The sequence below is a fragment of the Sarcophilus harrisii genome, chromosome 1 (genome assembly GCF_902635505.1).
Source record: "Sarcophilus harrisii chromosome 1, mSarHar1.11, whole genome shotgun sequence".
Taxonomy (NCBI): domain Eukaryota; kingdom Metazoa; phylum Chordata; class Mammalia; order Dasyuromorphia; family Dasyuridae; genus Sarcophilus; species Sarcophilus harrisii.
This window is the reverse complement of record NC_045426.1, coordinates 503,295,735-503,322,653: the sequence shown is the minus strand read 5'-3', so window position 1 is coordinate 503,322,653 and position 26,919 is coordinate 503,295,735. Positions and strand designations below refer to the sequence as shown.

The 26,919-nt window shown below is 34.6% G+C and overlaps 1 protein-coding gene across 8 annotated transcripts in view; it reads right to left on the bottom strand.

The window, feature by feature from the left end:
• PTPRM (protein tyrosine phosphatase receptor type M) overlaps positions 1 to 26,919 on the bottom strand; it is a 936,902-nt gene that overhangs the window by 39,705 nt on the left and 870,278 nt on the right. For all 8 annotated transcript variants that reach the window (XM_031953603.1, XM_031953648.1, XM_031953697.1 and 5 more), the window contains one exon: positions 2,319 to 2,435. In XM_031953603.1, coding sequence (XP_031809463.1) covers positions 2,319 to 2,435 — 117 coding nt within the window. The remainder of the gene's footprint in view (positions 1 to 2,318; positions 2,436 to 26,919) is intronic.

The following is a 26,919-nucleotide window of genomic DNA, read 5'->3' as shown; positions in this document are numbered from 1 at the left end:
TTTATGTCAGAGAGAGAGAGAGTATACAGCATAAGAGGTCTGATGTCCCAAAAGTCTTAGTGGAATTTTAAGCTTAAAAAGTTTTATAGGTTAAAACTACACTGATACTTCAGGGACACCCTAAAACAAAATCCAAATCAAACAATATCATTTTATTTTTTTTTAAAAGAACCAATGATTTTCTTCTGTTAAATAATCATTTAAAAACTGCACTAGACTTGGGATATGCTGTATATGCTTTCTTCTTGAGAGAGCAGTCATCATATAGCTTTTAAATTTTGTCTAGCTTGGTATCTTTGCTTCCATTAGAAAATGGAAACCTATAAGCTTATAATAGGTAGACAGAAAATATGGCTTCCATATGCTGAAAATTGCAACAATTTTACTTCTTTCATAGAATAAAAAGCAAACTCAGAGCTTTACCTTGAGTGTCCCTGCTACACTATCTTTCTGAAACAGAATCACAATTACAGAAATTTCAACAAAAAGTCTCTTTTCTCTTCTAATGAGAAATAAGACATAAAATAAGCAAACGGTTGCACATAGTGCTAATGATTTGTTTTCTATAAAGATTCTGATTGTTCAAGAGAGGCCCTCTTCTTTAGAAAAACACTAACATATCATTTTGATTTCCTCAAATACTTTTTTTTTTTTTTTTTAACAATCCTCTCCTCCTTCTGCCGTATCTTTACTTGGTTTTATGAGAGCATTGAAAATGACTAAAATAGCTGGGTAGTTCAGAAACATTTCTGTGCAGCTGTGACTGAAGAAGAGGACAATAAGAGGTTAAAAAAAGGGAAAAAGAGAAAAGAAACAAACAAACCCTCTAGCAGCATTCTCAGCTTATTAGAAAGCTCACAATTGTTCAAAGAACCCAGTGTTTAAGTGATGGTTCTTGGATGAAAGTTTTTTTTTTTTCTTAAATAAAATATCTAGAGTCTTTTATCCCTATCTGTTTTAATGCAGCTATTCATGAATGCTCTTGCCAAGAGCCATCGAAAAATCCTCCATATGTTTTCTCCAATCCTGGCTAAGAAGTAGAAAAGCTAACATCAAAGTATGAACTTTGGAACTTGAAGTACTAAGACAACCTGAACTCCATATTCTTTAAAGTCTCCAAATAACCTGTCTGCTTATTAAAAAAAAAGATTATGAAAAAATCTAAATAATATGTAGGAATAATATATGAAAATAAACATCCCTCTCAGCTTTGTGAATCTGTAATAAATATGGATCTGCAAATTGTTGTAAGGAGTCCAGCAAAAAAAAAAAAGTCCTTAGACAACTCATTAAATTTCAGTAAACCTAATATTCCTCATATGTAAAAACAGATAGACTAAATATCCTGAAAGTTGCTTCTAGTTGCAAATTTTATGGGTGTAAAATCTTGTCACATCAGAAAGACCTATTAACAGATGAAAATCCTCAAGACTTGGGTATCTTGGAGAAAGTTAAGTAGGCTCCTCACCTGAGGTCAAAGACCAAAGAAGAAGTTGCAATTAATTGACAATGGGTGTAACAGTTAAAAAAATGTTGGCATATCTAAGAGTATCCCATGTATAACAGAATACCATCATCTATTCCACAATTAGTACAGTTAATGCTGGCACCTGGGCCTGAAAATAATCAAGGCAACAGAAGCATCCCAGATAGAATGAGACCTGCTTCTGCACTGTGCTTGTATGAATCCCCTACCAAAAAAAAAATTGCATGGCTTTTCTGTTATATATTTAAAGATGATGGGCAAAGAAAATGAGGAAAAAGCATCAACATATTTCTCAAGGGGAAAAACGCCAGCAACTAGATGAAAAACAAATAGATGGGAAATAGAATATAAGATATATAGCTAGGGAAATAAATGAAATCTACCTTTTGGGTTGGCTGAAAAAAGGTGGAATTCTATGAGAATAATTAACATTTTTATAGCATTTTAGGATTCATAAAACATTTTTTCTCACAATTATTTCATAAGTATCATCATTTCTATTTTACAAATGAAGAAACTGAGGCTAAGAAATGAAATAATTTAGGCTCCAGTCAAGGCAGAATTTGAACCTACTAGGTCTCTTGACTACAAATCCAATGTTCTATAAATTGGATTGTCTTATGAAAAGGGATAAGATTGAGCTTGCCAAAGATTATGAGAGTAGAAAGGGATCTAGAGAAAGGCCTCTAGGTAGCATCTTCCCGTCTAGTGGGATCATATTTTCGTTATCCCAGATGAATCAAAAATTAATAAGTTTATTGCAGCAAAAATTGATATTTACAATATTATATTTACAATATTATAGCTTCACCAAGACAGAATGAACACTTACCTTTTCCACAGCAAATGTTCGAATTACATATTCTGCCAGAAGTTCTGTTTCTATTAGGGTAACTTTAATGTCTTTATATATCTCCGTGTCATCTGGCCAGTATTTGCAGCATTTGACCTTTTGGAAATACAAAGAAAATTAAGGGGACTCTTTGTGGATGTTGTATACTTTTTTTTGGTTGAGTCTCTAAACAAGCCCTACATAGTTCACTATGACTTATAGGATAGATTTCCATCACATACACATAATTGAATCACATTCTCTGGGACAAAGCCCATTTGTTTCCATCACCTGTGCTTTTTTTTCTCTTCCTTAAAAACTAGTAATCTGAATTACAAAAGGAGCAAGGATCAGGTAAATTACCTAGATTTAAGAGAAGTGAGTTTATATCAAATACAGCCAAATTACAATAACCATCTATTTTTTGTTCTTTCTTTGTGAGAGAGTAGCCCCTCACCAAGTCAGACTGAATAAATTATTTATACATTTTTGGGTTTACATATATGTGTTTGTGTGTGCATCTATATTCCATGTTCACACACACATACACACACAAACACCCTAAGTGATAGATATCTACAACTTCTGAATACATTCTAATAGTAAACTAACCATGACCTTGCTATGCATGTTGATGAGGCCATCTGAATTGATACAAATATTTTATCTAAGTGTTCAGATCAAGTATTCTAAAATATTTTTGAATGATGATGATTTTGTGGAATTGGACTAGATTCTTTCCTTTATTAGGTAGCCAGAATTTCACATTTTAATGACTCTGAGTCTGGGCAAGGTAAGTAGCAGAAAAAGGAAACACACAAATACATACACATATGCATATACATATTATATATGTATACACATATCATACACATAACTTTTTTGTTCATATGAAGATATTATTCTTTAAAATCATATGCTTTTTATTTTGATAAATATGTCATGCAGAAAATTCAGGCACCATTAAACAAACCACAAGAAAATTAAAAATCAAAACAATTCTATCACATATTTTATGATTCTTGCTGACTCCTTCCCCAAAAGAAGCATCTGACTCTGGATACATTTGCTCTTATCTTTTAAAACCAAAACAAGCCTAAATAAATAAATGAATAAATAAACAAAGCCAAACCCACGAACCTTAAAAATAAGTTCTACATGGAAAAATTACCTAAAACTCTCCTGTCACAAAAATAGAAAGCCTCAGCTACGCAATGAAGGCTAACTTTTCATCTAGGTAGCTGCTCTTCTTGGCATTCTGAAGCCAGGTACTATATATGAACTCTTGTTTCATTTGTACTAATCCTCCAGACACTTCTGCTTCACCCAGATTTGTCTAATATAGAACATTTTCCTGCCTGCTTATATTGCCACCTGCACCCCAGGAGCAGCACAGCTACCTGATAGCAGACGCAGGGAATACTGGCACACCCATTAACTTTCCTTTTCTACTTGTTACTCTACGCCCTCCTTCTGTGGAATCTGATCCACACAAATATACCTAAAGCACGTAGGAAACAGGAAGCAGCTGCAGTCCCCGGCTCTGTTGAGGCACAGCTACTGATCACCAAGTGTTACTAACATTAGCTTGGCTTCTTTCAGACAGGTGCCTGCCATTCTCAAAGGCAATCAGTTTAACCAAGTGAACATCAACCAAAAGAATAAGAGGAAACTGAGATTTTTCTGCAGTGCTTAGCTCAGAAGGGAAACACACATTTCTGACTTTGTGCTGTCTGGATGTCTTAGATTAGACTATAATTAAGGAACTATAGGCATTTTAGCTGCTTCTTTACAGAATGTGTTTCCAGAAAGTCTGCCATCCTCTCTAGTTTAGAGGCATTGGCCTGGACAGGCAGAAAAATGCTGGACTGACCATTTTCCAAAATAACCTGCAAGGATTTTGTCCTGTTTTTAGCCCTTTAATAAGCATTTTTTAAAAAGATGCTCCTTTTCATCGTCTTTTCAGTTTGTTGAACCTGTGTCAAATGATTATTTTTTTTAAGAGATAAACTATACATATAACTTTCAAATTTTATACATTAAAGAATGACTGAATATAAGAAGAATAAATTCATGTCTAGGGATTTTTTTCTTCCTCTGAAGTTGAACCTACTAATTACATGCCTTTCTAGGCAACAAAGAAAGGGCTTGCTTTTTAGTCAGTGAATAAACATTTATTAAGCACCTACTAAGTATTAGGAAATGCGCTAAGCACTTGGGTTTCAAAAGGTTAAAGATAGTTCCCTAGCTCAGAGATAGGAAGCTCAGAAATAGTAAGCAAACAAATGCTCTAAGTACAAATAAGCGATAAAATGCATTCCTAGTAAATAACTAAGAAATGAAATCTAGAATTAAGAGGGTTTAGGAAAAGCTTCTTCATAGAAGATGGGATTTTTTTGTTTGGAATTAATTCCTAAGGAAAAGTAGTGGTGGAACTGAGGAGAGAGCTTTATTTCTCTCTTTTGTTCTGTGATTTTGCCATCAAACTGTTACTTCTAGTCATGTTCTCACTATATGGCATCCATGAAAGGTGGTGGCTTTTATATATATCTCATTAATCATAAAAAGACATACAGACTCTGATTCCAGAAAAACATGTTGGACCCAGTGAATAGGAACACTTAATTGCTATAATGCATTTCCCCCTTTATGCTGTTTAAATGAGTCAACTTATCAATGAACACAATATTTACTAAACATCTGTTACATGGACAACACTGTGTTAGTAATGAGAAACAAAAGACATGGTCCCTGACTGCAACAATACTCAAACATCTTGGAAGAGCTGAGAGGAACATATATAAAACCAATGTTAAATGATACAAGTATTTAATTAGTCGGTAAAAGTAGTATTAATTAATAGTGTGAATAATGTGGGAAGATTTTATGTAAACATCTTAAAGGGAAGGACTGTATTGGGTCATCCTCTCTCAAAGAGCCATCCCTATAGTAAAGAACTTTTTTTTTTTTTAACAAAAAAGCAGAGAAAAATAAATGAGCAAAATTGATGATATGATGAAAAAATTTAGGAAATATAAAATAATATCAATAAAATTTATTTCAAAAGGAAATATGTTAAACTGAATGAAAATGGTCTGTCTAGGGAATTTTAAAATGTCACTAGGAAAAGAAAATATGCCTATTTTTATCATATTAGTTTATTACTTCTGCAGAAGAGAAGTGTTTCAAAAAAAAGTCTGAAGGGAAGGTATTATTATGAAAGGCAGATCCTTAGACAAAGGAGAAATGTTTAAAAAAAAACAAGTGTGTGTGGGGGAACAGTGAATGACAGAATTTCAGAAAAGAAAAAATTGAAGCCATTCAGTCAATCCCCTTCATTTCACAGATGAAGACATTAGACTAAGAGAGACAAGAAGTAGAGAAGAAAGGTCACTGGATTTGGAGTGTTGAAGATTTGAGTTCAAATCCTGCCTTATACATTCATAGCAGTGTGATTGATAGCTAATCACTTAATTTTTATGGACCTGTTTTCTCACCTAAAATGAAAGGTTGGGTTTGAAGATGGCCTCTATGGTCCCTTCCAGCTCAAAATTTATAATTCTATGATCCCAGGGTATACCAGAAGTGATATACTCAGTTAGTGACACACTAGAATCCAGATATCCCGATTTTAAGTTCAGTGTTTTCTTTATTCTATTTGTACTGCCGTTTTTTTTTTTTTTTTTTTAACTTTACCTCCATTCCCTCAAATTGATTCTGCTTAAAGGAAAATATTCCAATGTAGGAACAAGTTTATCTAAATCAAAACCTCTCATTCACATAGTTATTTGGGCCAAGAAGAAAAGCAAACAAAATACAATAGCATTACAGGATCTTTTCCCTCTTTTCCCTAACTGGGAGTATGAGCATTAGAATTCTTTTGAATATAATGTTTACAGCGTCCCTTATCCTTACAAATGGATAAGTAGAAAGTACAATTGGGATTTTTACAAAAAGTTCTGTCTAGTACAAAAGCTGATGAAGTGATGGATTTATTTTATGAGGAAATGAACAACTGAAATGATTGAAGGTTGGTTGTGGCCAGAGGACGCTTTATAGTCTTTGGCAATAAACATAACCTTGAAAGCAGAGAATGGAAGCAAGAAGATAAAAGCATCAGAATTATTAGCAAATTTTCAATGGATTCATCTATTAGGAGACAAAAGCATGCAGACATGGACCCCAATTTTATTTATAATCATCAACAGGCCCCGCTGAGTATGGCTTTGATGGAGATACTGAATGGCAGGGAGCAAAAACACTACATAAAGCACTGGTACTCTGGGGCTCTAGCCAACAGCAGTTTCCAACCAGGCTTCCTTATTCAATGCTACAGCCTTATTCAATGCTACATTCTGTATTCAAACTTTATTTTCTTGCGGAATCATATCACAAGTCCAAAGTACTCCTCATTTAAACTAAAGAACACAGAGAGCTCTAGTCCTATCTGGTCTGGGGATCACCTTCAGGAAACACTCTGGGAATTCTTGAAAAGTAACTGTATAAATTTACCTACTACCCCTTGCCTAGCCAAGAACTTTCTGCTGCCTTTATGGTTTGGCTGAAAGAAAAAAGACATTATAAACCTTATATAACTTGCCCTTCCTCTCCTTTAATATTATGCCTTCTGAAGGACAGAATCATTTTTTTCCCACAAGTATGACTTCTTACCCTTCATTCCCTTTCCTACTTTGCATGATATTTACTTTGCTAATGGATATACAGTACTAGAAAACTATCATTCTGCATTATCATCACTCTTCCACAATTCCTACAGTTCCTAAGTAATTATAAGCTAAGACTTCTTTGAAATAGTAGGCTCTTGCAAATAGTAGATTTTTAATAAATGCTGGTTGTTGTTGATTTTTTTAAGAGCCACACAAGAAATGAGCCTTGTTGCTCTCCAATCATGCTTTGTTTTTGAATAAAACTGTACTATTGAATTTGATCAGAAAATACAGTTAACTCTGGGCTCCTGCCAAGAAGAGTTTCTCGCCAGGTTTCCAACAAATCCACTTATTCAAGACTATTTGGTTTCAACTTTATACACTAAAATTGACTCCAAATAATATTGGCTAGTTCCAAAATTTAAATCTACCCTCAATTAAGAATTTTTATTTTAAAAATGGTACATATTTCTGAAGGTAATTCCAAAAAAAAAGTTCCAAAAATATTTGAAACAATGTTGACATTATTTAAAAAATATCAATTCTCCCAGAGTGATGCTACATTGAATAAGATAATAATACTTATATGGATGTTGATGATTTTCCAATGGACTCCATCTAAAATGGAACTATAGGAGAAATAAATGACATTGCAATGGGGCAGTTGGGTCTATAGCAACAAGGTTATGAATGGAAGATATTTCATGAGAGGTCAAAATTCAGATCATCACAGCTTAAAAAAAACAGGCTTTACTGAGAATTTATGTTACTCAGCTGAACAAAATAGGATTATTTCATGACATATTAACAGACTAGAGAAATATCATTTCTGTTGTTTGGCATATTCTATCTGCTACCAAAACCTATTGAAATTCAGTTTATTTTTCAAGACATACATCAATCACTATCTTTTCCAGGATGAATTAACAAAAATGTTTTATGAATGTCTTTTGTTTTATTATAAGATCATACAGAAATTAAAGCAAAAAAGCCTCACAAGGCATTTGGTTCTCCTAATTTTATAGATAAGGAAACCGAATCCCAGAAAAGTTAAAAGATTTACCAAAGGTCACCCAAATATTAAGTATGATAGATGGAAACCGCCCACCAAATCTAAATTCAGCACTTTTTCCATTGCACTAAAAAGGTGTAGTCCAAGAAATATAACAGTGTAAGAAATTGATCATTATAGAATGAAAACCAAAGATGAATAACTCATAGTTATAGATTTAAAGACACCCAATAAAAATTTTGGCAAATCTTTTTCAACTGATGAACACCAAAGTATTATTTGACTACCTCCAATTAGTTGGAAGTAATCTCTTTCTTCTCTAAACTCTCAGAGTATTATCAAAATATTTCCCTCAGAGCACTTGCATTCAATCTCGTATTATAATTATTTGTTCTCCTGTAATTCCATACTTCTACCTTGTAACTTCCTCAATGACAGGGACTATATTTGTGTGTGTGTATGTCTTTCAGAGTGTCCAGCACAGTATACAGCCTAAGAAATATTTGTGGAATGAATGACTTCAGAAATAAGCCTAGAGAATCTGAGAGCAGAGAGTTAGCAGAGAGTACTATTCTGATAGACTGGCTATGTTTTTCAAATGCCAAATATATCCTTGCCAAAAAAAGATTATTATATGGAGAACTCATATAGGACAAGCAATGAAAGGATGCTTTCAAGATTTCTCCCAATAACTTTGGAACTGGTCTGTAATATGGAAGGCCACCCAGTATGGTATGTGCTCACCAGAGAAACTCTTTACTCTTTATGAGTAAAGTAGAATTGAAATAGCTCAAAAGAAACATGAGATGCTAAAATCTAGAAAATCAACCCCAAATGTGCATATGGACTATTTTTGCCCAACTTGTGATAGAGCATATCTTCATTGTTTTTATGCATGTGAAATCCTATTAAAATAAACTTTAAGGAAAGCATTGTAAGAGAAGAGTAGAAGAGAATTTTAAAGAAGGGAAACATATATAGTCTAAGAAAATACTCTGAGAATAACCAATATGAAAACAGAAGACTCTTTGCAAAAATGATTAAAAGTATTTAAAGCCAAAAGTAAGCATTATATGCATAAGAAAAACACTAAAAGCTTTCCCATTAAATATAGGAGTAAAGAAAGAATGATTTTGCTTTGTTATTATTTGATATAGATTTAGTTTAGCAATGGCAAAAACACAAAATAAAGGAATTAAAAACAATAAAATAGACAAAATAAAAACTCTCTTTGCTAATGACATATGACTTACTTTGAAAATTCCAGACTATTAAGTAAAAAAAAAAAATACAATGAAATAATATTTCAATTTAGATATAAGCTACAAAATAAACCCACAAAATCCCAACAAAATGTCTATATAATGATCACAAATCCAGTGGGCAACAATAGATATGAAAGAGCCATTCAAAACAACTACAAAATGCATAAAATATTTAGAAATAATCTGCCAAAGAACACTCAATCCTAGTTTGTATTCAATAATAAAATGATCCTTAATAGATAGAAGAATATTCAACTCAATTCAATAAATGTTTATTAAGTGTCTATTATGTGCTAGGTACTATACGAAGTGCTGAGAAAAAAGGGGCAAAGAGACACTTACTGACCTCAAGAAGTTTACATTAATATTCAGTGCTCCTGGCTAGGCTAGAGCAATAAAATAAAGATGACAGTACTATTAAAGTTAATTAATGGATTAAATGTCATACAAATAAAAAAAACAAAAGGGATATTTTACAGAGCATATATAGTAATGAAATTCATTTGGAGAAATAAAAGATCCATAATAGGAACATCAAGACAGTGAAAAAAGTAGTAGGTGTCATGGGGGCCTTAGACTCTCAATAGCTATGTGATCCTGGGCAGGTCACTTAATCCTAACTTGCTGTCTTATTCCACAGGAGAATGAAATATCTTTGTTAAGAAAACCTCCTATGTGTCCTGAAGAACTGGACATAATTGAATGACTCCACTACCAGAGACATGTACAAGAGAACAAGAGCTATCCCCAGTTGAAAAATCATAAATTCAATACCTAAGGTCACATAAACAGTTTTCAAAGGAATTGCAAACTATTAACAACCTCATAAAAGATTGTTCCAAATTGGGAGAGGTTAACAAAAGACTATTGGAACAGTCAACATTGGACAGCTTGCAGAAAGACAGGCACATTGATACATTGTTGGTAGAGTTATGAATTAGTGCATCAGTTCTAGAAAATGGAATGATTCAAATAAAATGCCTGAAATGTCCATAATTTTTTTTCTACTTTATATATCTCAAGTAAATAACTGAAAAAATAAAGGTTTTACATACAGCTAAATATTTACAGTAGTATTTTACCTTGTACCAAAATAGATATTTGTCAAATGGGGAAATGGATAAATAAATTGTGGCACATAAATGTAATAGAACATTATTTTGCTGTTAAAAAAAAAAAAAGGTGGACGTGATAAATACAGAAAACATAGAAAGACAAGAACTGATATAAAGTAAAACCAGGAAAACAATATACTCAATGATAATGTAAATGGAAAGAATGACAAATTTAAAGCTGAGAAAATATAAACAATAAACTACTTTTCAAAGAAGAAAGATGGAAAGACACCTTGCATTATTCTTTTGAAGGAGTTGGGAGTTCACAGATATAGAAAACTGCATATAATGTCAGATTTTTTTTCAATATGTTGATCAGTTTTTCTGTTTGTTTTGTTTTCTTTTTTCAAAAATATTATTGTTATAAGGAACAGCTCTTTAGGTGGAAGGGGGTTATCTAGTGGAAATCAAAAATGACTGCAAAACTTATTAAAAATAGTTATCTCATGATATTTTTGTGGGCATTGGAAATATAAAAGTGGTAGTTCCTTCAGTTATTCTACTCTTCCATTTCAGAGATAGGGACAATTGCCCTCATTTGTCCACCTTTAGATTATCTTTGGACATAACTCAAAGATAGTATCTAGTTTGACTGTTATCAGTACTTAGATATATGTCCATGTGTATCTACCAATGCATTCTGGTAGTCTACGCCCTAAGCAGAACCTTTGAATTGTAGAATCTACCTTAGAAAATAAAACCCAAGTTGAATGACCTAGAAATATGGAGTTTCAGAAAACAGGAAACTACGCTGTATGAAACCCAAATCCCTTTTCATTTCATGTTTCCTAGAAGCTTAATCTAGAATAGGAAGCCCATGAGATCTAACCTTGGTTATTGATGTTTTAATCCTTTTAGGTAGTCTTTTTGGAATCAGTCAGGAAGTAAATGATTTTTCAGGCTAAGTAACAATGTATAGTGGGGTTGAGTTGAGCCTCGCTCCCTTTCTGTTACCTCAGCCAAAAAAAAAAAAATATATATATATCTTCTGGGTCTCAGTTTCTTCACCCATGAAATAAAGATAATGACAGTACTCTTCTATATAGAGTTGCATACAGAGTGACTAAAAAGAGGCACTTTAAAAAAAACTTGAGAAATTATAGTGATTAGAGCATTTTTATTGATTTTACCCAGTTCTTCTCTATCTACTAAATAAATAACCCTCCAAAGGAGATTTTATTAATAATATCAATTCACTATTTATATAGTGCTTTCTAATTTTCAAAGTACTTGCAATTACTATTTTTGAGGTAAGTCTATTATTTCATAAGTGACAAACTTTTTCTATCAATGTCGATAAGACATTTTCTCTGTAATTTGCTGTTTTAGAAAATTCCTAGAGTACTGGAGAGTTAAGTAATAGTCAATAATAATAATAACAACATTAACTTTATATAGTATACTTACTATATTCCAGGCACTGTGCTTAAGTTATTTTTTTTAATACATGCAAAGATAGTTTTTTTTTCCTTTGCTGAGGCAATTGGGATTAAGTGACTTGCCCAGGGTCACACAGCTAAGAAGTGTTAAGTGTCTGAGGTCAGATTTGAACTCAGGTCCTCCTGACTTCAGGACTGGTGCTCTATCCACTGTACCACCTAGCTGCCCTGTGCTTAAGTTCTTTATAATTATTTTTAAATTTGATCCTTATAACAACCTTGAGACATTAATGCTATTATTAGCTCCATTTTCAGATAAGGAAATTGAGACATATTGAAAATATGTTCCAGGTCATAAGGCCAGTATGTATCAGAGGTAGAACCTGAAACTTGGTCTTTTTGATTCTGAAGTCAACTCATCTTCACAATAACCCTGTGAAATGGCTAGGTAAAATATTATTATCCCAGAGCCTCAGAGAAGATAAATAGTTTGGCCAAAGTCATCACTTACTAAGTAGTGGGGGCTGGGACTTCAACCTAGCTTCCTATTACACTAGGCTGCCAGAAAAAGAAACAGGAAGGAACAGAGCATCCCTGCCAATCCACCGCCAGAGCTGTACTCTCAGCCATAAAATCAGAAGGAAAAAAATGTCTCTCTGGAAGAGAGATCATCCATATTATCTTTTATCTCAAAAAAACAAAGGGTTATCCATATGGGAGGTTTCATTTGTGTCAGATTAGAAAGCCAAGAATTTACAGAAGTAAAGATAAAGACTCTCAGGATAGGGAGTCTTCATTTTTTCCTTAGTTCTTATATTCCTTCCCAGCAGGAAGGACTGGTCCCAATTGTCTGTCATAACTCTTTTATAGCTGCTTTCTATTAACTCCTGGAAAATTATCCAATGAATTTCCTCTGTAGTCAACTTTTTAAATCACTTATTTTGCTCTCTTTTGCAGTCAGCTCTCACATTGAGCTTCTTCCCACCCCATTCTAGCACCACTTTCTCAGTTTTCAGATATGTTTTCTCTGACCAAGATTCCGTTATCCTGACAGTTTCTAAGCTCAAAATCCTGGTGCCCAGAGCTCATTTATCTAGGTATGCGTCCTTGATATGTCAGAAAGACTGATGTTAAGGTTGGGACTCGTTGCATGTAAGTGTGTTGAGCTATTCTATCTTCTAACTGCCAGGAATCTGGTCCAGTTTCTTAAGAGTTAAGTCTTTGCCCCTTTTTTGGTCTGCTGTTCAATATATCATAGGGTAGGTAGTCAGTTTCACAGAATAAATTCTGAGTCATAATCTTTTTCTAGGTAACTTTTGGTTTTCTGTGATTCCTTGAGAGCAAAATGCCTTACTTCAATAATATCTAATATAATGTAGAAGCTAGAAAGGATCAATGAGGGTTAATCCTATCCGTTTTAATTAAGATTTAGAATATTCAAGTTCCATACAAGAAATCCAAAGCACATAAAGACAATAAATGTAAGCCAGCTTTACTGGAGATACTCAGAAAATGAAGGGGGTAGTTAGGATGTACACAAATTGGACAACTGAGATCCTGAATGGAATTAGGTGCGCTGCTGGGATGGAGAGGGAATGAGACACCTTTTCCCTATGAATAAAGTCTGGAAGTATTTTTTTTTTTATTTTGTTTTTTTAATATGGCAGGCAGGATAATCATGGAAGGACCATGCATCTGGCCCCAAAAGCCTAGTGCTGATCTTTGTTAGTCAAGGGATGGAAAACTCTTGGGAAACTGGTCGCTAGTTGATAAACTCCTTAGGTGAAAAAGAAGGGACTATAGGTCATTACTGCAGATTTTATTCAGACCAGGTGATTGTTTTTTGAACTTTCCTGGAGCTTCTTAATTTACTAGGGTATGGAGGCTAGAGGAGTGATTATATTCTCCAATGATGAAAATTATAGCCCATTCATTTCTGCTCATCCTATGAACTTATCATCATGTCTTCTCATAAATCCTCCATGGGGAGAGAAGAAATTTCTTGGCACTACATGGATGCCAATGGCAAACTTTTTTTTTTAACTAATCATAGATGTCCAAATGTAATTTTATGTCATTTTCCTTCATGATTCATTGCTGGTAATGTTTTGCATGCTTTCGAATGCCATTTTGCAGCCATTGCAATGTGTGGAACCAGATGAACAATTCTCTGTAGGGAACCTCAAAAATAGGAAACATCATGTTTGATTGGACCATAGCAGGTAAACTTCTTTTTCTTATCATGTGGGACTTTAATTCTCCAGAGAATGTAGCATGTCATGAAAGAATATTGTTAAGAACTGTGATTCAGGGAGGAGCCTGGAGTTATTAAAAGCCCTATATAAATCCCTCAAAGTAAGAAATTCAGCTTTTCTTCCACCTCAAGTCCAGGCTCTGTCTTGACCAGATTGTGTCTTTCCTCTGTTAGTTATTCCCTGTTTACTTGTATATATCTTGTTTGTATATATTTATTTGCATGTTGTTTCTGCTATTAGATTACAAAATCCTTGAAGGCAGGGATTGTCTGATTCCTTTTGTATCCCCAGTGTTCAGCATAGGGTCTAATACATAGCTATTAATTAATAATTGTTACTATAAAAAATCAAAAAGTTGAAAAACAATGATCTCTGACTTTAAGGAATATTAAAATTAGTAGTGGGGTAATAATTATTATTATCATTATAGTAATAGTAGTGATAATTTTCGTTATTATAGCACTTAAAGGATTACAAAATTCTTTGCATATATTATTTCATTTGGCCCTATAAGGGCTTTGCTAATATTACTCAAGGTATTCTATACATGGTAGCTAGCATCATCATTATTATTATCATCATCCCTCTGCTAGCTTTTAAGCTCTCTGAGAACAGAAACTATTGTTTCTATGTTCAAATCTCTAATCAAACAGGATGGCAAGAGGTATTCAAGGAGCTGCACCATATCTACTTCAGGTTTTATAAGATTGATCAATTAATCAATGAGAATTTATTAAACACCTACTCTGTGCCACACACTGAGCTAAATGCTGAGGATGGGAAAAAAAATCTGCTTTCAAGGAGCTTACAATCTAATGATGAAAAAACAACATGCAAACAAATACATATATATGTATATTTATTTGTATATGTACATGTGTGTTTGTGACACACACACATATATAAGAGAAAGTGATGTGAACTTGAAGAGGTCAGTCAGTCAGACAACAATCATTTCTTGAGCTCCTACTAGGGGCTGCAGTAAGTGCTGGGGTCATTGAGTAATCAGAGTCAATAAGTAGAGAGAGAGAAGCATCTGTTCCAGATAGAGGAGAGATAGTAAATGCACAGAGGAACGGGAGGGCAAATCTTTTGGTAGAGTCCTGAGCCCAGAATCACCTGCATTCTGCATGGGAATGCAGAAGACCTGCATTCAATTTCAGCCTTAGATTCTTAGATTAATCACAGAGGCTCTGTGACTAGGCAAGTCATTTGATTTCTGCCTTAGTTTCCTCAATTGTACAATGGGTATAATAACAGCACCTGCCTCCTAGGGTTGTTGTGAGGATCAAGTAAAATAATATTTATGAAGCACTTAGAACATAGTAGGTACCATATGAATGCTAGTTATCGCTAGCATCTTTACAATTATTATCTTTTGGCCATGCAAGAATGAAGAGGTACAACCATGACATAAAGGTAGAAATTAAGCTGGAGCAAGATTGTAGCTGTCCTAGAATGTCTGACTACAAGGGATTCTTGTTTTATTCAGTGGGCAATGTGAAATCATTGTGAAGGATTTTGGGGCATCATGAAATATATTTTGGTGGGAGAATGAAGGCTAGATAAGAAAAGGATAAAAAAGTCTGAAGAGAGCTAGATGAAGGAAATGCTCCAAGAGGTCAGGTAGAGTAGGGAATTACTATCATACAGGAAAGTAGTAATGAAAGCCTAAATTAATGATAGGTTCTCGCATTGTAAAACTGGAAGAAATGAGGAGGTGAGAATACAATCATCTCTCACATTATAGAGGAAGAAAGGAAGATGCAGAGAGGAAAATAACCTATTTAAGCTTACAAAAGTAAATAGCTGAATGAGAATTCAAACACAACCCTCACCTTCCAAATCCAGCACTTTTCACTAGGTTGGTATTGGTGAGAAGGAAAAAAGGGAATGAATGTAAGGCACAATAACTCAATTGTTATAGAATGGTAGTGTCTTCAAAAGGAAAGTGGGGGAAAAAGGAAGCTAAGAAGGTGGGGGCGGGAAGTGGGAATAATGGGGGGGAGTCTGGAACTCAAAGTTTTAAAAACAAATGTAAAAAATTGTTTTAATTGTAACTGGGAAAAGTAAAAATACTAAATAAGCCAATTAAATAATTTAAGAAAAGAAGGTTAAATGTCTATTGGGTACAAGTCATCTTATTTGTTTGAACCTTAATTTCCTCATATGTAAAAACGAGGCAGTGAGGTAGATTTGATAAAGTCAATCCTTCTAGTCTCAACATTCCATGATTTTGTTGTAGCTGAAGATGAAATCAGTAACAGAGATAGAGAGATCTCTTGACTGTCAGTTCCTTCAACTGCTGATATTTACTATTAAAATATTACTGTAATTTCTCCTTTAATTAAGGCACCACAATACTAGGTTTCTTGTTTCTTTGCTGGGAGGAGTTATAAAAAAGCTGTAAATCTATTGAGTGGTTTGTTTTTTTACTAGTTTGGCCATTTTCTTTTTGAATCTCAGTAAGAAACTTTGCCAGCAGCTCAACCTTTTTAATGTCATGGACTCCATTGGCAGTCTAGTGAAACCAACTATTGAAATTCAGTTATCAAAATATAAAAAATAAGTTCATGGATTCCAGGTTAAGAATCCTTGATCTATGTCCATCTGTTCAGCTGTCTAACCTCAGCCTGTAGGGTAGGGGACAACAGAGAATTGAGGCTAGCAGGTTAGAAATGGAAGAGAATAAAGTTGGCTCGCAACAAGGGGAATAGCTAATGAGTGTTTCCATGCAGTAATTATTACAGGACAGCCCACACCTACCATTTAAGAAGTGGAGAAAAATATTTTCAAATGTTCATATGGGCAGAAGAGAAATAGAGGATTATTGTAGCTTTGAGACCATCGTATACTGCAACCAATTACAATGCCAACAAACTACAGATGTACACTGCATGAGCAGGTAAAGATGTGATTGGGGGTGTGATAAAATCTCTTAGTTTATAATGCATTCATCCCAAGATACACTTGTCCATCTGCCACACATTTTGGTCCCTCCTTCCCTCTCCCTAAAGCCTTATGAACCCCAAAGCAGGTGACCAACTCCATGTATCCCAAAGATCATTGCACTGGGTACAAGTTAAAGCTAAAGAAAGCAAGGAGAGCCAACTGGGGAGTCCCAGTTTAGATGAGAGAATGCAGTGAATAATGTATCAGGCACAGAAATGGATGATAATGAGGGGCTTGCCTGGGCCAGTTTCATTGTTTAAAAAGCAGCAAGAGTGTTTCGCTGCAGGCAAGTGACAAGCTTGAAGTGGTGGCCATGAAGAGAGACACAGAGGCACACTCAGCCTCCAGGTTCGGTAGGAGAATGCTAAAGAGCTGATCTGCACACTGAGCAGAGAAGCTGGGCAGCCCAGGAGAGTGTATTCTGAGAAAGACACTTTTTATTCAGACCTTCAAATTTGCTTTGATCCTGTAATATTCTGCTCCTATGACAATATCAGAGATGGCTCATTTTAAAATCCAGGATAACTTATATATAGCCTGTGCAGAATTGTTTCAGAAATCCTAATTTGCAATTCATATAGATTAGAACCAAAAGGCATCCCCTTTTTCATAGAAAGGGACTTCTGGTTTAAGTCAAACTATATTGAAATAAATGCTAAAAAAATGAATCATCTAGGTTAAGTAGACATGGGAGAAGAGAAAGAGAAAAGGGAAGAGGAAGAAAGGAGAGGGAGGAGGAGGGAGGAAAGAGGAAGTGAGATGGGTGGGTAAGGGAGGGAGAGGGAAAGGAAGAGAGGGGAGAAGAAAAAAAAGAGCAAAGATGTACCTCAGAGGTTCTATCTTTCCAGAATTAAAGAAAACAGAAAATCTGTAGTTTGATTTATCTTATGTGTTTGTAAAATGGTAGTTTGTGTTTACTGTAGTTTTCTTTGTAATTATATTCAAGTCCTCTGTGTGCCTTATTTTCAGTCAATCAATAGAATTATAAAGGAGGTACAAAATCCAAAAATGTAGAGATGGGAGGTCAATAGTGTACCCCACCTTTCACATCTGTTGTATGCACCCTGAAGGAAGCTCCTCTCAATATCCTCTCAAAAATTTTATATTAATGTCACACAAAAGGAAGAAAGAAGCAATAAAAGGGAAGTAGAGTAACATCTAAAATACAGAAGATCTTAACAATGATGGTGGCAATATGGGAGAAATCTGTTGATCCAGAAAAACAGTAGGTGGGCCTGAGAAGATATGACTGATTCCATAAACCCCCACTGAAAATTCATTCTTGTGACAACTTTAGAGTCAAACTTCAAAGAAAAAGTGAAGACAAATATCCTATGTTCATCATAAGAGGTAGAATGGTATAAACAGAGAACAAGGACTTAAAATCAGGAAAGTCTGAGTTCAGATGACATCCCTGAAGATGATTAGCTGTGTGGTTTCGAGCAAGTCATTTAACAAGTGCCTCTGGGATTTGTTTACTAATTATAAGGTTAGTTTAAATCTAGCATTAATTCCTGAATGAGCATTGCTTCAGTCAATCTGAGACCCAAGAAAGCCTTTAACTATAAAAGACCAAGGCCTTCTGCTGTATCTGGGGCCATTTCTTGTCATTCTGATCTATAATCTTGCCATTCAACTCATGTGACTCCAGAGAAAAGACTGAGTCTGGTGAGAGTCCAGTTCTCCCTCACTTAAAATCAATTCATTTGCAAGTCACAGCATCACCTTTTTGATTATCATGGTCATCTTCAAGAAAAAAAGACAAACTATAATAGTTTAAATCTACTTGAGGGAAATTACAGATTCTTGGTATATTCTTGTGATAATAATAGGTATACTTATATATGTATACACACACACACACACACACACACACATATATATATATATACTTATATATAAAGCCTTTATCTTCAGTGTTCTATTGCTCAAAGGACACAGGATTTGGAATTAGATGACAATTTGAAGTTGGGCTGTGCTACTTAACAACTATGTGACCTTCAGAAGGAAAGTCAACAATCACATATAATATATAATATAAAATAATAAATATATAATTATATATAATAAGGGAATATACTTAAAAATAAAAATAATATACTAAATAATAGTCTACTTGCTAAGCAATATACTAGGTGCTTTACAAACATTCTCATATTAATTAGTTTGATATTACATCTATTCTAAAGTCCTTTAGGTTTTGATACCTATTATCTCATGCTCACAATAACCTGGTCAACATGAAGTCTAATTAACCCTGTTTTTAAAGATGTTTGTTGACTGATCATTCAATTGATGGCCTCAACCTTGTTTTCTTTATCTGTATGAAAGGGGTTGGACTCAATGACCTGAAAGTGCTTAAGTTTTAAAATGTCAATAATATGATAGTATTCAAAGTAAATGCAATGGATCTCTTAAAAAGACAAAAGAACAAACCAAAAAATGTGATATCCTTTATAAAGAATTGACAATTTAAAGTGATCTTAGCTATTTCATAGATAAGGAAAGTGAGTTCATCACCAAAGCTGGTAGACAAGACAGCTCAAGAGCACAAGTCATATAAACCATTCTAAACAAGAACCCTGCTTTCTGCTTCCTTTGAAGATGAGAAAAAATGACCACTTTATGTTCTCAAAGTTTTGTAACTATGGATCTTTGGGCATAGGAGAATTTTAGAAGTATAATCTAAAGTGTTATTATAGCCACAAGTATGCTACCAGTAATGAGTGGTCATACTTATGGAAAAAATTGGTCTTTCCCTTATATTCTTTATTGAGTCAGTCAGGGAAATGCCTTTGTTAGAATGTCTGGCTGCCTTGATAAAGATTGTAAAATAATTCTTTGTTGCTATAGAAAAACTCTTTGGAGTACTGAATCTTTTAATCTCTCTCAAAGTCACATCAAGAACTATTTAATACTTACTATTTTCCTGACACTGGACTAAGCATTGGGAATACATATACAAGTAAAAGGAAAGATATTCCCTATATCGGGAAGCTTATATTCTAATGGAGACGGTAAAAAAAAAAGGCACATAAAATAAGTTGATATGGGGCTGGGGAGATCAGGTACTTGCAAGAGCATATTAGAGAAACTGGAGAATCAGGAGTGATTCTCTGGAATGAAGACAAAGCTGGCTTGGGTGCTTTCTTGAAAACGTGGTTCTGCTGAAAACTGAGTGGATGCCCATCAATTGGGGAATGGCTGAATAAATTATGGCACATGAATGTTATGGAATATTATTGTTCCATAAAAAAGGATCAGCAGGATAATTTCAGGGAGGCCTGGAGAGACTTACATGAATTGTAAAGTGAAGTGAATAGAACCAAGAGAACATTGTACACAGCAACAAAAAAATTGTGGGATGATCAATTCTAATAGATGTGGCTTTTTTTAACGATAAGATGATTCAGGCCAATTCCCATAGACTTGTGATGGAGAGAACCAACTTCATCCAGAGAGAGCTGTGGGGACTGAATGTGGATCACAGCAGAGTATTTTCATCTTTTTTTTTGGTGTTTGCTTGTTTTTTTTTTTTTTCTTTCTCAGTTTTTTTTTTCCTTTTTGTGCAGTCTGATAAATGTGGAAATACGTATAGAAGAACCGCACATATTTAACACATATTGGATTACTTGCTGTATTGGGGAGGGGTGGGGAGAAGGGAGAGAGGGAAATTGGGAACAAATTTTGCAAGGTTTTGCCTAGGTGAATGTTGAAAACTATCTTCGCATATATTTTGAAAATAAAAAACTATTATTTAAAAGGTTCTGGGAAGAATCAGACAATCACAGGAATGGGTCAAATGCATGGAATGTACTCCTCGTGTGAAAAAGCCATGGGTAGAGTGAATTTCCAGACTGAGGAGGCTGCTTGACTTGGTGTAAGAATGCTGGAAAGTTTGGAATGAACCCCAGAGAAGAACAAACACCTATTTGCCAAGTAGGGCATGGTTTTCTGGATACTCAACCATGAACTGGGTTTCATACACACATCATACAACACTTCAGAGGTGAAAACTGAGAGGGAATTGTTACAAAATTACTTGAACAGTGGTCACTTCCAATTTTCCTATACTTTATGTTAATGCCATGATTTGGGTCTCCAACAACGTTTTATTGCTAGAAATAATTGGCAATGCTGCCTTATGAGAACTTGGTATTCTTGGATGTAAATGACTTCCAAGGGATACTGAACCAACATAATTTATATTTTCACAATTTAGTCATTCATCTCAAACAGCACAGTACAAAATGACAAACAAATCCTATCAAGTTGTGAAGGATGTTATTATGAAAATGCATTGTCCCTAATTGATGTGAGTCATTGATAGGAGATTGTATGTGGTAATTAGCTCAGGTCACAGAACAATATTAAAAAACCGATTTGTGAAAAATCTAGAGAAAGACAGCAATGATTGTTCAAGAGAGGAAACTTTCTGCTAATTGCTGCAAAAATAATTTACCTCCCCCTTTCAAATACAACACTGATGCCTTAAATGCAGCACCTGATAATTTACAATGAGATGTTAATTTGTCAGCTGTTAATAGTGCTGCACCATGTATTAGACCATTTCCCCAAGACATTGTTGTATTAATCATTATACAAATGTGTAATTTATCACAATTTCTAGCTCATAAACATGAAAATGGGTAACACTGCCTCTTTGCTACTTCTCTCAACATTCCTAGCTTATTTGGGAAAAGAAAAAAAAATGTTGACCATGGTATTATTTCAGAAGCATTTAGAGCCTTAATCTTCCTTTCCATGCTGTGTTTTGAAGAACTGATTCTGGAAATTTATATCCACTGCTTATCATTTAAAAGTTTTCCTTTTTTTCTTTTTGTTACCTTCTTTATGACAACATCCTGAAAATAATTATAGTCTTAGTCTAATCCCATTGGGACTAGGATAGCGTTTCTTAAAAGTATATTTTTAAATTCTTCTATTTTGAGGGAGACAAAGTATCTCTTCCCTTCTGTCCCTGGACCCTACTCCTACTAGCTTCAAAACATTTCATCACCTGTTATAGGAACTGTTCAGAGCAATTCAACAATAATTTTCCTAAATGACTGTGAGACCTCATTTGGATTTTTAATAAACAGTCACATTCTAATGAGGTCTTCATAAAACTGACTAAATATGTTTAGAAATCATTAGCTTAAATTACCAGTGCAAACGCCTCCTTTGGGAGTCCTGCAGATTTGGTTATAAGACTTCTGGCAGATGGATTAGTATAACAACACAACAGAATTTCTGACTCTCCTCCCAAACAGCACAAATGTGAGTGGCTGGGTAACAGGCTACAGGATAAAAGCTAAATGTCCCTCTGGTGAGTTCATTAAAGAGGGAAAACAATCACAACACATTCCGGTGCCATTTAAATGCCAGGTGTGCTGTAGTCTGCAGGTGCCAGTAAAACTGACAAGGGTCCCTTACTGGAATGTGGGCTTAAAGGGGATGCGTGGTTTTGACAAGAAAGCTTTAGATAATGACAGATACTGGCAGATGTACTGGGGAACCCTGCAGGAGGGGAATGGTAGGACTGTGTCATTCTGCACCAGGTGCCAGCATCAGGGAAGGTCTCACTGTGGCTCCTCCACCTGCAATTAAAGCCTCCTAATGCCTAGTGCTTCAGGGCAATGGAGAGAGAGAGAAGAGGGAAAAAAGAACAAGTTCCTAGAACAGATTTAATGAATATCCGGAAAGCCTGTGTAAACAAAAACACCACCTCCCTCATGTCTAATTCATGAAGGACACACATTGTGCCATAGACAAGAAGGTAGCTTCTGCCCTTTAAAACTAAAATATTGTTAATTTCCTTTTTTGTTTTTGCTGTTTTTAATTTTTGGGATTGTTTTTAAACATACAGAACCTACAAGTCATCTCTAAACAAACTGGCAAACCTAACAATAGGAATAGGGAGGTAAAATTCTTATTTTTGCCCTCAGGTGACATGACCTCTTGTCAAAACTCTTAAAAAGCATCTGAATTTTCAAGGGCATGTGCCTGAAACTCATTATTAATTAAAGCATCTGGATCTCTGGGTAAGCACAATCTGAGAGACCACTGGGAACAAGGCTTGAGTAGTCTCTAAACCTAGCCATGTTCCCAGAGCCCTAGAAATTGGTGAGACATTTGGAAAGGCTGACTTCTTAATGGTCCACTAGATTTGAAATTATTGAGTTATTTTAAGCTCATGGATTTAAATGTACTTGTAGACCAGAAGTTTTTTTTTTTCCTTTCCCCACAGATGCTTCTCACTGCATATCTAGAGTTTCCATGGTTATTTGAAATAAAAAGTAGTTTACACCATAAAAATCAAGAAAGAGCCACCAGTGGGACAATATCCAAGGGTCCAATGGAAAGAACAGATAGTGGAGCTTTTTCTTTTGTAGGTCAAATTGCTCACCATGAACTTGGCACCCTGCAAAATGACATGTATAACAAATAGGCAGTTAATTTTGGGTTGTCTTTGTGTTTATTGCACAAGTCTTCTTTGACATTTCAGCTAAGTGTTATACTTGTCTTTTACTTTGAGCAAAAGTGTTTTTTATCATAAGAATGGAATATAGCTTGTGCTTTCAGTGATGAAGTGTTGTATCTGGGGTATCAAGGCTAAACTGACAGTCCATTCAGCAGCAATTACCAATGTGCCGCACTATACAACAACTCAAAAAGCAAAAATCTAATGGTTTTTCCAATGAAGAAATATTAGTACTAAAGCACTTAAAACTGAAAGAGAAATGGAGATCATGTAGTAATGGGAGCTTAGGTTTCTGCGTGACACAGATCCCTTTGGAAGCCTATGGATGGACCTTTTTCCAAAATAATGCTTTTAAATATATAAAATTAGGTATATAGAATTATCATGGAAATGAATTACAATAAAATAGTCATAAAATATTTTTTAAAAACCAAGTTCACAAGTTCCAGATAATGAAATCTTGATTCTAGTTCAAGCTTTTTTTTGAACAGATGAAGAAACAGATATAGAAAGAGTAACTTGTTCAAAGACATGAAGGAAAAGGGAGAAAAACCAAGAATTAACTCATTTCTTCTGACTTTGAACCCAGTCCTTTTTTCCATTATACTATACTATTTCTTCTACATTTATAAAGGGATACTTCACAGTTCTTTTAAATAGTAAGCTCCTATAAGTAATTTAATATAAGATTTGATGTTCATCTGATCAGAAACAAAATTCTTTAAAATGCTATGTATATGTACTGAACACATATGACTTAATTTCATATGACAGGCAGTGTGATATAGTGTTAAGAGTCCTGGATTAGGCCTGAATTTGAATATCAGCTTGGCTTCTTACTACTATATGATCTGGAGTAAGTCATTTAATTATCATTTGCAAAATGAAGGGAAAGGACATGATGAGCTCTAAAGTCCTTTCTAGTCCTATTATGTGATAAAGGGAAGATTTTAACAGTAAAATTTACCAATGCAATTTAGCTTTATTATGTAGCTTTGTAACAAAATCAACATATGATAATCATTGATACTAAGAAGAAAGTATTTTCAATAGTTACTGCAACAAACATTGTTTTTATTATTCAGTTGCTCAATTATTCAGTTGTTCAGTTATGTCCAATTCCTTGTGACCCCATGGAGAGAGAGACAGAGACAGAGACAGACAGACAGACAGACAGAGACATACACGCGCACACACACACACACACACAAACAGAGAGAGAGAGAGAGAGAGTGAGAGAGAGAGAGAGAGAGAGAGACAGAGAGACAGAAAGAGACAGAGACAGAGAGACAGACAGAGAGACAGAGAGACAGAAAGAAACAGAGACAGAGAGACAGAAATAGAGAGAGAGAGAGACAGAGAGACAGAAAGAGACAGAGAGAGAGAGAGAGAGAGAGAGAGAGAGAGAGAGAAATAGAGAGAGACAGAAAGAGACAGAGACAGAGAGACAGGGACAGAGAGACAGAAATAGAGAGAGAGAGAGACAGAGAGAGAGAGAGACAGAGAGAGAGAGAGACAGAGAGAGAGAGAGAGAGAGAGAGAGAGAGAGAGAGAGAGAGATAGGAATGTTTTTGTTTTCTTTGCTAATCTTGCATTTCTTTGCTGAAATTCATGTTCTCAACATATGTGTGGTTCCGAATTTTAAGTTCACTGTTGACTTGGCTGTTTCCTTAGCCTGACCTATAGCCCTTTAAAAGTGACAATGTGCAAAAAATATTCTTTCTGTGAGATCTGTTTTTAAGAGAAAAATACTCAGCACCTGTCTCTGAGAAATTAAAAACATAAATCAAAACCCCTTTAACTCCCATATAAATCCATGACCTTCTTTCTGGCATAATAGCTGTTTGCTAATAAGAGCCAACTCTCAGCACAAATATATTTCTATGGTCATCAATGACTTTGGTGTTGAGATGGGGAAAAACAAAAGTAGCTTTTTGTAATTGATGGTATATTTAAAACATAAGAGAACCTATGTTCACTATTATATTCTGACTTCTCTCCTTTTCTTAAAACAAAAATTAGAATTAACTGACTGTCCATCCATAGCCATACTTCCTGCTCTATGAAAGTAACAAGATTCTTCTTAGTATGGGCTTTTTATGTCCTTATATTATAGGTATAAGATAATAACAACACCATATTGATTTTTAGTTCCTCTCAGGTTGTTGTTATTTGTCCTTTGTTCTCAAAGAGCACCATGGCATTAGACAGGTGATGCCATGACATGCAAATGAACTGGATTGAAGTGAGAGAGGGCTGGGCAAGGTCACCTCATCCAATTCTGCTTGATTCATATGTTTTCCTCTCTTCTTGAAAGAGTGACTCTTTATACTTTCAAATTAGTATGTTTTTCCTCTTCTTCTTTCTCCTTCTTCCTTCTTCCTTCTTCCTCTTCTTCTTCTTTCTCCTTCTTCCTTCTTCTTCTTCTTCTTCTTCTTCTTCTTCTTCTTCTTCTTCTTCTTCTTCTTCTTCTTCTTCTTCTTCTTCTTCTTCTTCTTCTTCTTCTTCTTCTTCTTCTTCTTCTTCTTCTTCTTCTTCTTCTTCTTCTTCTTCCTCCTTTTCTTCTTTCTCTTCCTTTTTGTCTTTCTTCCCTGCCCTTTTTCTTCTTCACCTTCTCTTCCTCCTTTGTCAAAGATTGCATATCTAGCTAAATGTTATATAATTCTAGTGTGAGATTAAAACTTATTTTGAAACAAGGAAGAATATACATCTCAGTCTGACTTTGCCAAGTTTTAAGACAAAATGTCTTTTTTTGTTCTTTCTCCCAATAACAATTTCTTTTCCAGCAGGAAGGAGATAAAAATGATAGGAAGAGCCGTGAATAGAATGCTGGGCCTGCAGCCAGGAAGAGCTGAGTTCAAATAGAGCTTCAGAAACTAACTAGTTGTATGACTCAGGGCAAATCCCTTAACTTTTGTCTGTCTAAATTTCATCTTCTGTAAAATGGGGATAAAAAAGTACCTAAATCACAGAATTCTTATAAAGATAAAATATAATAATATTTGTAAAGTACTTTGCAAACCACAAAGCTACATATAAATGTTACTAATTACTATTACTCAGGGACTTGGGTAATTGGATTTAAAGCTGGAGATTAGAAATAATCTCTCATAACTCCCCCATTTTCAGATGAGGAATTTGGATCCAGAGAAAACCTTATCCAAGGTCACACAAGAATTATAGAGTCAGAATTATAAATTGTGTATTTGGTGTTTTAGTACTGTGTATTTAACTATTAACCATGGTAAAATAACATTTTTATTCATTTAATTTAACACAAATGTAACTTAAAATGCTGAGTAAAAGTACTAGATTTGGATCAGTTTGAATGTAAATTCTGTTATTTCATATCAAACTCCTTTCTAGCTCTCTCAATTCTTTCTAATTAACATTGAAAAGATTGTTTGACTAAATTCTGCTTTTTCATTGTTGTTGTTAACATTACTGCTTTCCAGGGAAGTGTCAAAGTTGA